The sequence below is a fragment of the Callorhinchus milii genome, unplaced genomic scaffold (genome assembly GCF_018977255.1).
Source record: "Callorhinchus milii isolate IMCB2004 unplaced genomic scaffold, IMCB_Cmil_1.0 Scaffold15, whole genome shotgun sequence".
NCBI classification, from domain to species: domain Eukaryota; kingdom Metazoa; phylum Chordata; class Chondrichthyes; order Chimaeriformes; family Callorhinchidae; genus Callorhinchus; species Callorhinchus milii.
The window spans coordinates 10205564-10221309 of NW_024704756.1; the positions used below are offsets into that span (position 1 = coordinate 10205564).

Consider the following 15746-nt stretch of genomic DNA (forward strand, 5'->3'; position numbering starts at 1 on the left):
TGCACTGACCACCTAAAAGCAGCTGAACTTACCAGCCATCTTAATACGTATTTAACCGGCCTTTACAGACATTTTAAAATACATGTCTGTCAAATGTTTTTCTTGCAAATTAATTGCTGCTTGGAAATTTAGTTAGAAATAATGGATGCTTACTTCATCACAAACATGAATATTGCCAAATGCAACAAATGTTAAATCTTTCAAGTGCTAGACATACCTCAAAACTAAACAATGCCTACGATTTTGTTCATGGTAATATCAACCCACAGACAGCAATGAAAGTCTCAAAGCAGCTGAAATGTTGAGATGTCTCACAACCTTCATAACTCTCAGTTACTAATGCACCAACATTAACTGACATTTTGTAAGCAGTCTGATGGGAATAATGGTTAAAGGAGGAAGGCAGCAATCTTGTCACCACAATGCATTTGATAGCAAGATTAAGTTACACTTGTGTCTAGTTATCCCATTGACAAATTATACTACAGAACTGATTCTGGACAATTTCTATATTGAACCACTAGAATTTGCAATATAAATGCATTTTAAGGAATGAATTGGTGTGAGAAGCAGTCATATAATAATCCTTGCATTTGATATAGCAGCTTATCACATCTTCAAAACATCTCAAAGCGCTTCTCAAGATATACTGTGGACAAAACGAGGCAGCCAACTGCACACAGTAGTGTCCCACAAACAGTCAGGATTGAGTGACCAAATTCTTTTTTTTTTGAAGCATGGTCTCACTGGGTCTTCAAAATACATTGCACAGTACAATATACTGCTAGCAGCGTAACTTTATAATAATACTTGCCTTTTAAGTATGAAAAAGTGACTAATGTGAAAACCAAGCTCAACAACATACCCTTCATGTATATATTATTGCGTGTGTGTTATGCTGAAGACTTGCCAACCTTGAACGCAATTTGCAACTAAAATAACCTGAAAAAGGTTAACAGAACGAAAAATGTGACAGATTACGCAAGTTGTAAAACCCCTGGATGATGGACTCTTCATCAGATCATATTTTTTGTGTTATTTTTAAATCTCTTGTGCTGAAGGTGCCAACTCATGCTTGGAGCTGTTTTACAGATGTCATTGTTATGCGATGTTCATCACCAGGTTTGTAGGAGGGCATCACAAATGAGCTGAATCTTATGCTCACCAACGTCATCGATTGAAGTGGCAGTTCAGAGAAGAGAAACAAGGATGCCTCTAGGACTTTGGGTTTTACGTTTAGGAGAGGCTCAAAAAGCTGAACCTGTTCTCAATGCTCTCACATTGGAGAAATGATCGAGTCAGGCCATGATTCAGGTTTGAAAGCATAGATAATCTAGATATGAACAAACTAACTTCAGTTGAGATGCACAGAACTAGAAAAACATGATTCACTTCAAGAGGCTACAAAATAAAGTCAAGCTAACGTATTTGTAATTAATCTAATTTGATTCTTCATAACTGAACACAGCATAAACATTATCAACAGTACTCCAGATTTAAAAATTCAGTATGTGATTTAAACCCATTGACCTGAATGATGGTACCCAGAAGTTACACAGTGCACTATGGGCAATTATAGATTTACTCAGACATGATACAGACATCAGAAGATGATAGATTTAACATGTAAAATGATTATCTAAACCACTCACGGAGAAGAGAAACCCACTGAATGATAGTGTGTTTTTAATATTTATATCCAAAGGGTTAGTTATAAGTTCTGCATTAGAAATGGTGCAAGACAATGGCACCAATCTGCATTCATTACAGAGCAATGGTAGCATTTTGCAGCATACCACTCTCAAACTCCATCAGATGATATTATACATGTTGATATGTAGTAGTTTCAAAATATTCAAAATATTTACTGTATTTCTTTTCCACATCACTTTCAGAACATGAATAACATGAATAAAACGATTTATTGTATTCAAGACTTCATAAATACAGCTTAAAATTTTAATATCGAGGGGAGAAAGAAATTATTTTTTCTGGAATTTCACAAGATATTACAGAATTTAAATAACGTAGCATGAAAACTTACTATTATACTTTTCTGAAATGATCACAGCAACACTGGAAATAGACCTTTAAATCTAGGACAATACATCATTGACATGATTTGTAGGAAAATCTCTGAAAGAGAAAAACCTTACAGAATCATTAAGACTTGCTGAATACATTTGCATTGTCTTTGTGATAGCACTTTAATTGAAACCTAATGGATGAATATATTCGACTGCTATAATTGCAGATTGAAACACGTGAATCATTTACAAGATGGAAATGTTTAGCATCGTTGGCAGCTGATGAAGATGGACAGAGCCCTTAGGAATATTATAGTGAAATGACTCTGTTGTCTTTCTGTAAAGAAAACCTTTCTGGACAATTTCAGGTCTGAGGAAGTAATCACTAGGGACGCAAGAATATTCAAGGTGTAAAATTGTGACAAGAAGCCTGAGGCTGTAAGGCTAGTCATTTACTGATATGGAGCATTGCCCATCTTTGTCAAATAAAGCCAAGTATATACCCATCTTGTTAAAAGTTCAGTTTTTGTACCAGACTTAAAGTACATTTAAAATGGCTCTTTATTCCCTCATTTATGCTTTCGTCACCTCCCACCTCGATTTTCCCAATGCACTCCTCGCTGGTCTCCCCATTTCCAGTATAAATAAAGTTTAAATGAGACAATACTGTTGCCCATGTCCTCATCTATACCAGGCTGCGTACCCTTCTTCCATTACCCCATTTCTTGCCAGGCTCCATGGACTCCCTGTTGCAGAACAGATCGATTTCAAGATCCTCACTTTCGTTTTCAAATCACTTCACTTCCTGGCAACTCACATGAAGGGCGCTATATAAATGCAAGCTGTTTACGTAACTGTCCCGACCAATTTATATTTGCAGTGTCAAATATGTCACTGTTTTTATTGCTACAAGTGGATTCGAATCAGCCGTTTCCAATGGTTGAAACAAGCCAAGCAAATTTCTAATTAGTATAATTTAGAAAGACAAAAGGATCAGACTTATTGGAATACATGGCCCCACTTGTTAAGATATTAACTCATTGCCTGCAGTGACTCAAATGGAAAAATGCAGGACATATCATTATTGAAGAAATTATTTTCATAACTACATGCTAAACCAGTATGTAGTTCAATTTACATACTAGCTGGAGCTCAAGGTCAACAGAACTAGACTTAATTAAGTAACTCTGGATCACAAATGAGTCTTAAAATTAAGCTAAGCTGTGCTTACTGTGAGGAGCAATTTAGTCAAAAATACACATATTTGGGCTAGACTGCAAAGCACATAATTATTAGACAAGAGCTGGAAAGGAAAGGATGAGATTTGGAATCTTAAAATAAAAGCAGAAAATGTAAATATGCAGCTGGTCGATCATATTAAAATATTTTGTGGGTGACCCTTCAACAGAAGCATAATTACAGGATGAACTTAAAAAAAGTAAAGTTAAAATGTGACCTGAATTGGTTTGGAAGGAAAGCTCAGTGAGAAGATCTGTCCCAAAATGTGTACTTCTGTAGCTAAATCACTGCATGAAATTTACCATGTTCATGTTTGGTCCTCAAACATAGCTTTATTAATTCTTACAAAAACTGCACGCTTCTCTAACCCTCAGCTAATTGCACTCTGTTGCTCTCTCATTTTAACCTCTCTCATTAAATATCCCAACAAGCATTCCAAGAAAACAAATCAGAATCAATCAATCATTATCCTCATCACAAGGTAAATAAACATTCACAGGATTGACATCAGAAATTTGGCCTTAGTACTATTTTGATCAGATCATTATTTTAACTGAACCTCTACCTCTTAAAAATAAGAAATGTGATATCTCCGATTCAAAATACTATAAGCTTGCTATTGCAGAATAAATATCTAACTTATTTATTAGCCCATTTATATTATAGCACTTATGCCATCAAAGATGGGTCTATTTTCGGTATGTTGAGCCAACAACAAGGGAAATGGCCCTCCCCTGTTCCAGTACCCACTACTGTGCGCAAATGCAGAACTCTCCCCAGCCCATGTAAAATGAGACTTTGGAATAGGAAATATATATATATATATATATATTTCCTATCCCAAAGTCTCATATGTATATATATATATATACTGTTGCCACTCCTAATTGCTCTACTGCTGGAAGCATTTTCAAATAGTTTCCAGCAGTATAAGTTAAGAGCTGGTTATTATAAGAACTGTAGAATTATAATCTTATCTATTTTCCACTTAGAACAATGAACTCAGCAGCAAAAAATTCCTCATGGAATTTCTATTCACACCAATAAAAGACCACCTTATCTAAATTCACACATTTTACTCATCAAACATACACGTGTATACAATAACAATTCACTGTCCCACTCTGTTGGGAAAATGGATGGCAAAGGAACATATAGCAGTATATCAGAGAAACGACAGACTGTGGACAAAACACCCATTTAACATCAATTATTCATTGCCATGTGCCATGGCTTATACAAGCGCCCCTCATTTAGTGCAAAAAGTATATTTAACTGTCCAGTTATATTAATTGCACTAAAGAATAAACTTTAAAAGAAATATTTTATACTTGGCCAAAATATTAATATAGTTTTTGTGAAACCAACCTTTCATCACCTTATATATTTATTCCATTTGTCAATTGTTAAATAATGGCCTCTACTGTAATAATACTGTAATACTGTAATAATAATAATAATAATGCTGCAAGTAGGCCACAAAAAGAGATTGTGTTAGTAACAACAGAAATGTCTGTTATTTGTCTTCAGCATTGGTTCTAGCAGTTCACATGCATTTCGAAGGCATCACAGAAAAATAAAAGTTACCATATTTAATGCCTGACTAAGAAATTGATAGTTTAGGCAATTCCACAAGATAGCAAATAGACAACATAGCAACATAGCAAATAAACACTCAGACCATAGATGATCACAGCTTCCATTAAGTCTCAAAATAAAATTAGCATCCAGAAGCAGTAAAGTTTTCTATTCTCCATAGTTTCAATGTTGACAGTCTGTTCTTATTGTTCAACAGATTATCCACCGAAACAAGACTCAGCAACACATGCCCATTGTTTTGTGCACATTGCTCTATTAATGAATTCAGCATTTAATTCATACACATCCAAAAGTTCAGTTTAGTACCACTAGGGACAGGGCAGCTAAATTTGCCCACATCACTTTTTCAGAGATGACAAGAAAAATGTTTTGAAGGATCCAAATATGGTTATTTACCTATAACTCATATTCTACAAGAAAATATATTGGTACTGCTTCAGAATGCAGAAATAAAAAACGTTAAATTGGATTGATATTATTGAAAATGGCATTTGGAGATTTAAAGGACCATGAAATTAAAATGACTGTGCGAGATATGCCAATTCCAAGCTGTCACTTGAGGTTACCCTGTACTAGCTTCACCAACTGAGCCATTGGGGAGGGGCACAAACATAAATGTTTCTTTTCCTTCTCCACACCCAGGCAGAGAGGATAATGCAGGTGGGCAGGAATCAGCAAGGACGACAGAGAAAACCAAAGTATTTTTTAGAACAATCAATCTCACAGGACCCCTTTTCGTAAGGCAGCACAAGCTGTTGCAATTTTTCTAGGTATCCAGTCACAAAAGGAACTTAATGTTACGTCTACCATCCAGGAAATCGTATAGCTATCTTCCAAAACGGGACAAATCCCTATTTGTAGAACATGAATACTCTTTTTCTCCTCTTCACTCGCCCCTCCCCCCACATCCCAACTGTCAAAATAAAACCTAAATGTAGATGTTTTAATACCCTGCTTTCTTTTAGAATAGTGCAACAGCACTATTCAATTTCCATTCACTAATTTCACGCACAGGCATTTTAAACTTCCATCTTAATTGCATACTTCTGTAAATATTGTACCTTTGAGGCTACAAAACATTGTTAATAACCTTTAAGATAAAATTCATTTGATTTCACATGTACTATATTCAGATTGTCTCAGTTGCTATCAAAAATGGGAGATGGAGAGGTTCCCAATAATTAGTGAATGGCTGACTGCCACTCACAATATGAACGCTGGATCTTATTCTGCTGATAGCACCATAATAAGGGCTTTGTATGCAAACATTGCCTTAGCCTGAATCACAAGTCTTTTGCAATTTCTGGCTGCTTACTTCACTATTTTTCAGAGTTCATCCATATACTGCTGTACAAAGGACTTGGCATTCCTATGTTAAATCAGCTTCCAGTTACCTTGAACGATGCATAAAATATTAGCATTAATGTTAAAATAACCTTATACGCATTTTCCAGATTAAGCAGATTTCTATATGTGTTCTATAGGGATGGGAGGGAAGGGGGAGGGTTTGTAGATGAAGAAAGCCATCATCACCACTTTCCACAACAATCTGTTGATGTTTAGTCAAACTAATGAAACGGGAATGGCCAAATTGTTAACTGGATAATTATTTAGTTGGAGGCAAATAATTTAACCAAGCTTGGAAGTGTCATTCTAAAAAACAGAATATTTGCTTTTGCAATACTAAATAACTAAACTATTAAGATACAATACAACACACAAAGGGGAAAAAAATCAACCCAGAAGAAAAAATTGTGAATTTTAATTAATTAATCCTTGGATTTGATATAGTGCCTTTCATGTTGGGAGGACATCTCAAAGCACTGCACAAAATTCATTGTAAAGTGTTGTGGCTAAGTATTTTGTAGGTGATCCTAGCAGCTAATTGCGTACAGCAATATCCCACAAACACCCATGAAGTCAATTTTGTTTGAATGATTCTTAGCCGGGAGACCAGAAGAAATGTCTTTATCTTTCAGAAACGTGCAATGGGATCTTTAATATCCATTAGTGTTTCATTGATGCCCCAGCACTGAATTAAAAAGTCGGCCTAGATTGTGAGTTCAAAGTTCTGATGTGGGGCTTGAACCCACAACCTTACAATTCCAATGAAGTTCAATGGAAATACAGATGATGCTGACAAGTCTTTCAAACTGTTGCTCTTTGAAAACATTAATCATCTTGACATCATGGCACTCTGAAATACTTCAACATTCAATTTACAGTCCAACATAAATTCCAACCAAATTAAAATGTTACAGCCACATTTTTGTGGCATCTGTAATGATAAAGGATTTGCTACAGTGGTGAGACACAAGGCCCACTTGACAGATTTGAATGTCTTACTGTTTAGTGAACAATACAATAATCGAGCAAAATGGGAAAGAAAGCCAAATTCAGGAACACAGTGTAATTAACGAAAGCAAAACCAACCCATTCTATTAAGTAAAGCCAATCTTACAAGAACATTAAGGGCTTTGCTGCAGTGAAGCGCTCTAGTAGAAAGAATACTAGACAATCCGAAAATAATAATCTTTGCATTTGGTATACTGTCTACAATGTTGAAACATCTCAATGTTCTTTACAGACTGTAGAAGTAAACATACAATAAGCAAGATTGCATTTTTATTTTAAAACGTCACCAGAGTCCAACATTATTTACGCTGATTCAATTTCTATGCTGGCAACTAAAAGCCAGAACACTAAATCTTGTGTGCCAGAAAATGTGCTTAGAAAATGTGCTCGCTTCTATGTGTTGCTTCGTACATTTTGGTAATTTACCTCCCACTCTCCGAGGTACTAATGTTTTGTGCAGCAGTGTAAAATGAAACCCTCTTCACACTGATGCAGGGCATGCAGTGCAATTGCTTCAGACAACATGGTTTTATACTATTTTAATAAGAGTCTGTTGTTCAAAGCTTTATAATATTTCATCTTCAGCTTTCTAATTAAGTCCCTCACATCTGTTAAACGGATTTCAAATGTATCCACATTTAATACAAATGTAACAAACTATAAACCATCTTACATTACAGCAATCCTGTACTGTATTTGATTTGTTGCAGCACAATTCAACTAAACTAAATCCCTTCAGGGATCTTTTGTACACTGAATAACTAAATGGATCACTGAGGGAGTGGCAGGAACTCATTTCATTGCTCTCCAACTGTTACTCATCAAAATAATCACTTGTACCATTGAAAGTAATAAACAGCAAAGAAGGCATTTAATCTTAACAGAAGCCAAACCAAGTCATCAATGTTGATAACTAGTTTAAATAAGAAACTCAAGTTTTTAATGAATTGCAATCTGCTGACCAACATATTTATTTTGTAATAGACATTTTGTGTCTGATAAATTTATGCCTAATCCTTACTTCTGAAAGCTAGTATTCTCCACTCAATATGTTCCTACTTATTCAAGGACCTACTTACTCCAATATACTGTACTTACAACTTCAAAATCCATTTACTAAATTAGCTATGAATTGGCTCATTTACAGGTATTTAGTTCCAGCAGTTAACCTGTTATTCAGGAATGAACATTCAGATTAATGCCAAGGCAATGAATATGCAGATTAGTGAAAGGGGTGTTCTTTTTGGAAGGTTTAGCATGCTAGGTTGTGATGAGGAAAAGCTGTTCTACTTAAGCTAAAACTAGTTTTGGAAGTTTTCTGACAGTTGGATAAATGTATGTGAATATTGTTGCACTGAACCGCACAAATTAAGAAAGATTCCAGGTATGGTCCTTCCAACCAATCTCAATTTGTTTTAAGAACAACCAACACAGGAACAGATGGTGAGGCAAATAGTCAACTTAATCCTCAAGTACTATTACTGTGCAGTACACTAAATTTCTGCCTTAACTAACACATCTCTACAGAATCAAATGCATTCCTTCAACTGAATGCAAGATATCAACTACCGTCAGATTTGCATTCAAACTGTTTCCTGCTGAAGACTTAGATTTCAAGAGAGATAAGGATTCTTCAAGCTAGATATGGGTTCTTCAAATGAAAGCTGCACATCCATAATTTAAAATGAAGGTGAACATAGTTATACAACATTTTAAAAAAGAAAAGCCTTTACCAATGCTAATCTTTTGAAACAAACAATAACTAAAATACTTCATTATTCACATACCAAATATTATTCTGTTATGTAAAATGTTAACAACACTTCACTTATTTTTAGCATCAATTTATATCCACTGGCAGAGCTGACAGACTGATAATCTATTACATTTCTCACTCCAAACACCTGCCTAACCTATTTAATTCACACAATGTGCTCAAGACAGCATCTGTTTACTCTGTTTTCTTGTGGCATTCCAAGAATTTATTTCTAAGACTTCCAAAAAGATAGAGGAATTTTGGATTTCCCACCGTAGCATTATGATAATAAGTTAAAAATTCTTGTTTTCTCTATCCAGGGAGAAATTCAAACTCATTAAATAGTGCAATAATCAGCATGTGGATTCCAAACAAATATACCTGGAAGTAACGATTTAACATATAAAAATACATGCCAATAACAAAGGGTTGGTTAAACCAAATTTACCAGACTTCAGAGAATCCCTCTGTGTTGTGGAGTCCTGTAGCTCAGTGGTTAGAGCACTCGCTTTGCAAGCGAGAGACCTGAGTTCAATTCCAGGCAGAGGGCGAAACCTTGGGCAAGTTTCCTTACTCCACACAGAGCCTAATAATAATCCCTCCAAAACCAAAAACAATAATAAATTGGTCATTTTCAATCTACGACTGTTTGTGGGACATTGCTGTGCGCAATTGGCTGCCACGTTCGCCCACAAATATACAGTCAATTCACTTTACAGTGTGTTCTGTGAAGCGCTTTGGGACGTCCTCCCGACGTGAAAAGCGCTATATCAAATGCAAGGATTATTATTAAAGTCCAGCTTCATGACTAAAAATAGTTACTAATCATTAGCAGAAATTAAGAATGGTAGCACAAGCTTTCTTTTGAGTATCTATTTGCAAGATACTCAAGTAACTACAGTAGTTTACTTGAATGGAATCAACTGCATTTACTTTGGAGCTGCTGTAACATTAAATTAATGTAAAATGTTGCAGCTTGTAAACATAATGAACTAAATGGGTGTAAATTTAATCTTCCTCAACAGACAGGAATTTTTACTGTAAAATTTATTAACAACTCCCACTGTATATCTAGTTACTGATATGTGATGCCAAGTGAAGCAACACTGTCTCCAACTTCATTACCAAAACCAAATTAATGCAGCACTCTGGACACAGCGGTCTAATCCATTTGATGTAAATCAATGCTTTTCTCATTTATATTGCTCTGCTTTCTTTCAAAAGGTACGTTAAATTAATTCAATAAATAGACAATGGATTGCTCACAGAAACTAAGAAAGCCAAATGGCCATAGTTGAAGGCTATCTGACAAATACAACAATTAAATCATTGAAGAAAATTAGCTCAACATTTAAGTTGATTCTGATGATTTAAATTAAATATTGTTTATGCTTCCTATGTCCAATTTAACATGTCATTTTCGTTAGCAACTTAATTTTGTTCCAACAGCAACACTACTGCTTAAGTACACAATCCCATTTGGAAGCGACCCATTAGCCCTTCAATAATCACAAAACTGCATGTTTGAAAACTGTCAGTTTTTAGAAACAGCCAACAATCGCAAACCAATTTGTGAATTGAAATCAACATTTTATTCCTAATTTTAATCCAAATACCAACAATAGTCAGGATTTGCATCTACAAATCACCCATAAAATACATAATTTTACAGAGTCCTGTAGCTCAGTGGTTAGAGCACTCGCTTTGCAAGCGAGAGACCTGAGTTCAATTCCAGGCAGGGCGAAACCTTGGACAAGTTTCCTTACTCCACACGCCTAATAATAGCCCCTCCAAAACCAAAAACAATAATAAAAAAAAATTGGTCATTTTCAATCCACGACTGCTTGTGGGACATTGCTGTGCGCAATTGGCTGCCGCGTTCGCCCACAAATATACAGTCAATTCACTTTACAGTGTGTTCTGTGAAGCGCTTTGGGACGTTCTCCCGACGTAAAAAGCGCTATACCAAATGCAAGGATTATTATTATTATTATTATAATCAATTCACTTTACTTGAATAAGGAATGGATCACTTAACATTCAGGACATGAAGATCAATGTTACAAAAGCATTTTCTCAGACAATTAAATCTTCATAAACAAAAATATACCATATCAGTGTTTCATTATTTCCAGCTATATTTATTGCTGAAGTAACTTAAAACAACCTTGCCAACCTACTTCAGGACTACTAAAAGTTGCAAATAACTCGCTGTTGGAACTATCTTAATACACTATGTACCTCAAAGTAACTAAAAGGTCAATCCATATCCCAGAGTAAAATGAGTTGGCCATTTGAGGTTCTAGTGTTGCCCATGGATAAGAAGTGTTCCACAATCAGTACCCAGGACACCTGCTAGCACAAGATGAAAAGACAAAAAAAGGAGTTTATCACATTAAATTCCTGTTTTTTTTCCCAGAAAACACACACAAGAATTGAATTCATCCCCATCCAGCTGATTGCTTGGTAGAAAGTCAGCTCTTTTCTAACAATAGAATCAGTCAACACAGCAGTTTACAGGAATCATTTTTAAAATGCACATTTTGTCAGCTCCGCATTTTACTGTATGTTGGGTTGATATTTTGCACTGCACATGAAACATGAAGCATAAGAAACACTTTTAAAGTGTTATTTCAGGAGCTTTAAGGGACCAATATCACCCATGCCCTAAACATTTTAAACACTTAAATCACTGCCTGTCAATTTTTGTTTCCCAACAAAACCCTCATTACTTCAAGTTTCACACAAATTGGAATCTTCAGTCTCAGTACTCTTATTATTATCATCAGTACTCTTCACTGAACTCCCACTATGTCCTATTGAAAGCACACCAGTTTGAAACCAACATTATAATTATAATAATAATAAAACCAACATTGAATGCAAAAGGTGGAACGTTTCATTACCAAGCACTGATAATCCACTCCATCACCTTTATGAAACACAAATATAAATAACTCTGCAATGTATATTGTAAGCAATGAATTTGCAAAACTTTAAGATGCTTTTCACAATGTCTTCATAACCAGACCATAATTCACAAATGATAAAATTAAAATAAGTGCAAGATTTACAACAGCAAAATTATTTGGCAAAAGGTCTGCACAACCTCCTCCCACTAACTTGTCAATTGAACACATCATTCCAAGCCCTGTAATTTCCTCTCACTTCTTCCCCTTTCCCCTCCCATATCTATCCAGTTTACACCTTTTGGATTCATTTCTTGCTTCTGCTCTACTGTTCTCACTTATAGTTACATTTGACAGAGCTTCCTGATGTGAAGAGCCTCACAATCAAACTGCCCACAAGCACACTGACCTCCACTAAAATAATAATAATCCTTGCATTTTGATTTAGCGCCTTATTACATCATCACGTCTTATAGCACTTCATAGGATATACTGTAAAGTGGGTTGAATGTGAATTTTGTGGGCAAAACAGTATTAACATACCAACCATTCCTCTTCAGTACAACCCAAGTCACCAAATCTTTAACTTTAAAACAAATTGTTTACATTACAGGTGAAGACAGACACCTTCTGAAAAATCAGAGATAGGATAAATCTGCAGTAGAAATCTAGTAGCATGAAGTCTTACAGGGTATATGACAATGATTTTTCAAAATATATTGCTTCTAATATTCACCATCTATTCGTGTACTCTAATGCATGAAAAATTTCACTCAATTACATTTTTTTTAAAAATAGAAATATGCTGTAGATGCAAACCAAGTCATACAACATCCGAAAAAGACTGTTAACATTATAAAAGTCTATCATTATTCTGAAGCTGGGAAACGTTGGGCAAGTTTTCTTATTCCAAACACCTCAGTTTACCTAGCGGTAAGTAGGAACCCGGTTGTTTGTCGATTGGTGGATCGCTCTTCTGGGGGTAATAAACCCTTCAAAAAAAAGTTGGTCACTCAATCTACGCCTGTTTGTGGGACACTGTTGCGTGCAATTGGCTGTCGCATTTCACCCACAAAATCTACAGTCAATTCACTTTACAGTATATTCTGTGAAGCGCTTTGAGATGTCGCTTTAGCAAATACAAGGATTACTATTATTATAAATATTTGGGTAAAAATCACAAAAATACCTTTAATCCCACAACTGTCAAAAAATGCACCTTAAAAACTTTTAGGAGATACATCAACCATCTGTACTTAAAAAATATATATCCAAAGAATAGCAGGGAGGCAGCATCAACATTGCCACAAATAAAACATTTCGCTGAGCTTTGTATCACGACCCCAGAATAAGTCATGGTCTGCTCCAGACGCTTGTTTTTAACCATAGTATCCCAACATTTATTCTAGTCTAATTATACAAACCAAATGTCGCACTAAATAACATCAGTAAAATCCCAGATTAACTATCTTCAAGTAAAGGAGTGGGGGGGGGATATCAACCACCCACCTATACTCAAAAAAGTGATAACGCTGACAGTTCAAATTCCAGTAATCAACATATCTTTGGTTTGCATCCACGCAGAAAAGCGCTGACAAACCGCTAAACTGAACACGCATCTGCAAAGAAAAAAGTCTGGTTACTTTGAACACATTTTTTTTTAATCGAGAGTGCGACTGAGACGAATCTCTGGAGAACATCATTCCTTGCCACTGCACCGTGAGAGGGTTCCGGTTTGCCACCAGTGTTTGATTAAAACTCAAAACCATCACATGCATCGGGACTTCCCGAGAGTGAGAGAAAAATCAGCGTTTCCAAGAGCAGAGGGGTGGGTTCCTCCTTCCCTGGAGTAATTAGGATCCGTTTGGAAAGCCGAGCGAACAGTGTGACAGAGATTCGTGCATAACACACAGTGGGGCAGTTCGGTCCGTTTACAAACTTAAACAAAGATGATCCGTGCACTCGAAACTTTCAGCGACAGAAATACTGGGCATTGAGTATCCTCCTCCATAGATACTCGGGCTCCAACCGCAATAAAACCTCTCATCTGGACCTTTTTTTATTAAAAAAAACAGCAACAGCCTTCGGCTTCTCTGACTTGGGCTGAAGTTTTACGATAAAGCGCTGCCTCTACCCCCCCCCCCCCCCCCCCACACACACACACACCCACACCCTCTCCCCAAGAAAGTTCTTCGTAGAATAATGATTCAGTGAACGAGCAGAGACGGTGACTGGAGCCCCACATGGACCGGAGCAGACTTTCGACCCTTCCTCGCCCCCAGACCATCCGCAGCTCTCTCCCAACACCAGCCCCCCGAGGGGGGGAACACGACCCCCTCCCTCACTCCAGCCCCCGAGGGGGGGAGAACACGACCCCCTCCCTCACTCCAGCCTCCGAGGGGGGGAGAACACGACCCCCTCCCTCACTCCAGCCCCCGAGGGGGGGAACACGACCCCCTCCCTCACTCCAGCCCCCGAGGGGGGGGGGAACACGACCCCCTCCCTCACTCCAGCCCCCGAGGGGGGGGAACACGACCCCCTCCCTCACTCCAGCCCCCGAGGGGGGGGGAACACGACCCCCTCCCTCACTCCAGCCCCCGAGGGGGGGGAACACGACCCCCTCCCTCACTCCAGCCCCCGAGGGGGACCACGAGCCCCCTCACCACCCCCACACTCCCTCACTCCAGCCCCCGAGCGGGACCACGACCCCCCCCCCCCCCCCCCAAAACCCCCTCACTCCAGCCCCCGCGCCCCCCCCCCAACCCTCACCTCGGCGCTCCGGGCTTCGCCGTCTTGCCGTTGCCCATGACGGCGGGCACGCAGTTGGTCAGCTCGGTCCAGTCGGCGTGGAGGCCGCAGCTCCAGCCGGTGGAGAACCTGGAGAAGAGCCAGCTCTCCTTCCTGCCGGGCCGGTGGCAGGTGCACTTCTTCTGCCCGGCCCGGCAGTCGCACGGCCGCTCGAGCTCGATGTTCCTCACCAGGTGGCGGCCGAAGGTGGTGCCGCCCGTCTTCTGGATGTGCAGGAAGACGATCACGTCGTCGCCCCTGATGTCGAAGCGCAGCCGCCGCAGCAGCTCGCGCTCCGTGAAGTTCAGACGGGCCACGAAGCGCCCGGCGCTCTCGTCCTCGGCTCCGTACGGATCGACCCCCTCAGCCGCCGCCGCCGCCATCGCCATCGCCGCCGCCGCCGCCGGGCCGTCCACCCCCGCGCCGCCGTCGCCGTCGCCGCCGCCGCCGCCGCCTGACGAGAAGAGCCTCAGCCGCTGCACCTGGCACTCGTTCCCCGGACACACGTACTGGAGCAGCAGGACGGCGAAGAGAACGAGCATAAGAAGGGCCAGCAGCAGCTTGTTGGACTTGTCATCCATGTTCCTGGCACCGTTCATCCGACACCATTTCCCGGACCGTTGACTGACCGTTTATTTATCGTCTGTCTGTCTGTCTGTCTGTCGGTGCTGCCCCGTTGCCCGTTGCCCGCTCGCGCTCTCAGCTCCTCGCGCGGTTCGGACCCTCTCTGCCGGCGGCCGCAGCCGCGATTATACCTCCAACATCCCGGCAGTCCCCGCGCCTGTCTGCCGCCGGCACTCTGTCAGCAGCGGCCACTGTGTGCCCTGAGCTCACAGCGGTCTCCACACTGAGCTCCGCACTGAGCCCACAGGACCCTGTGCCCTGAGCTCACAGCGGTCTCCACACTGAGCCCACAGGACCCTGTGCACTGAGCTCACAGCAATCTCCACACTGAGCTCCGCACTGAGCCCACAGGACCCTGTGCACTGAGCTCACAGCGGTCTCCACACTGAGCTCCACACTGAGCCCACAGGACCCTGTGCACTGAGCTCACAGCGGTCTCCACACTGAGCC

At 39.4% G+C, this 15746-nt stretch overlaps 1 protein-coding gene across 1 annotated transcript in view; it reads right to left on the reverse strand.

The window, feature by feature from the left end:
- Positions 1-15267, reverse strand: part of hs6st2 (heparan sulfate 6-O-sulfotransferase 2) — a 52517-nt gene extending 37250 nt beyond the window's left edge. The window contains exon 1 of the mRNA XM_042340711.1: positions 14655-15267. Coding sequence (XP_042196645.1) covers positions 14655-15253 — 599 coding nt within the window. The 5' untranslated portion in view covers positions 15254-15267. The remainder of the gene's footprint in view (positions 1-14654) is intronic.
- Between the last annotated feature and the right edge of the window lie 479 nt (positions 15268-15746).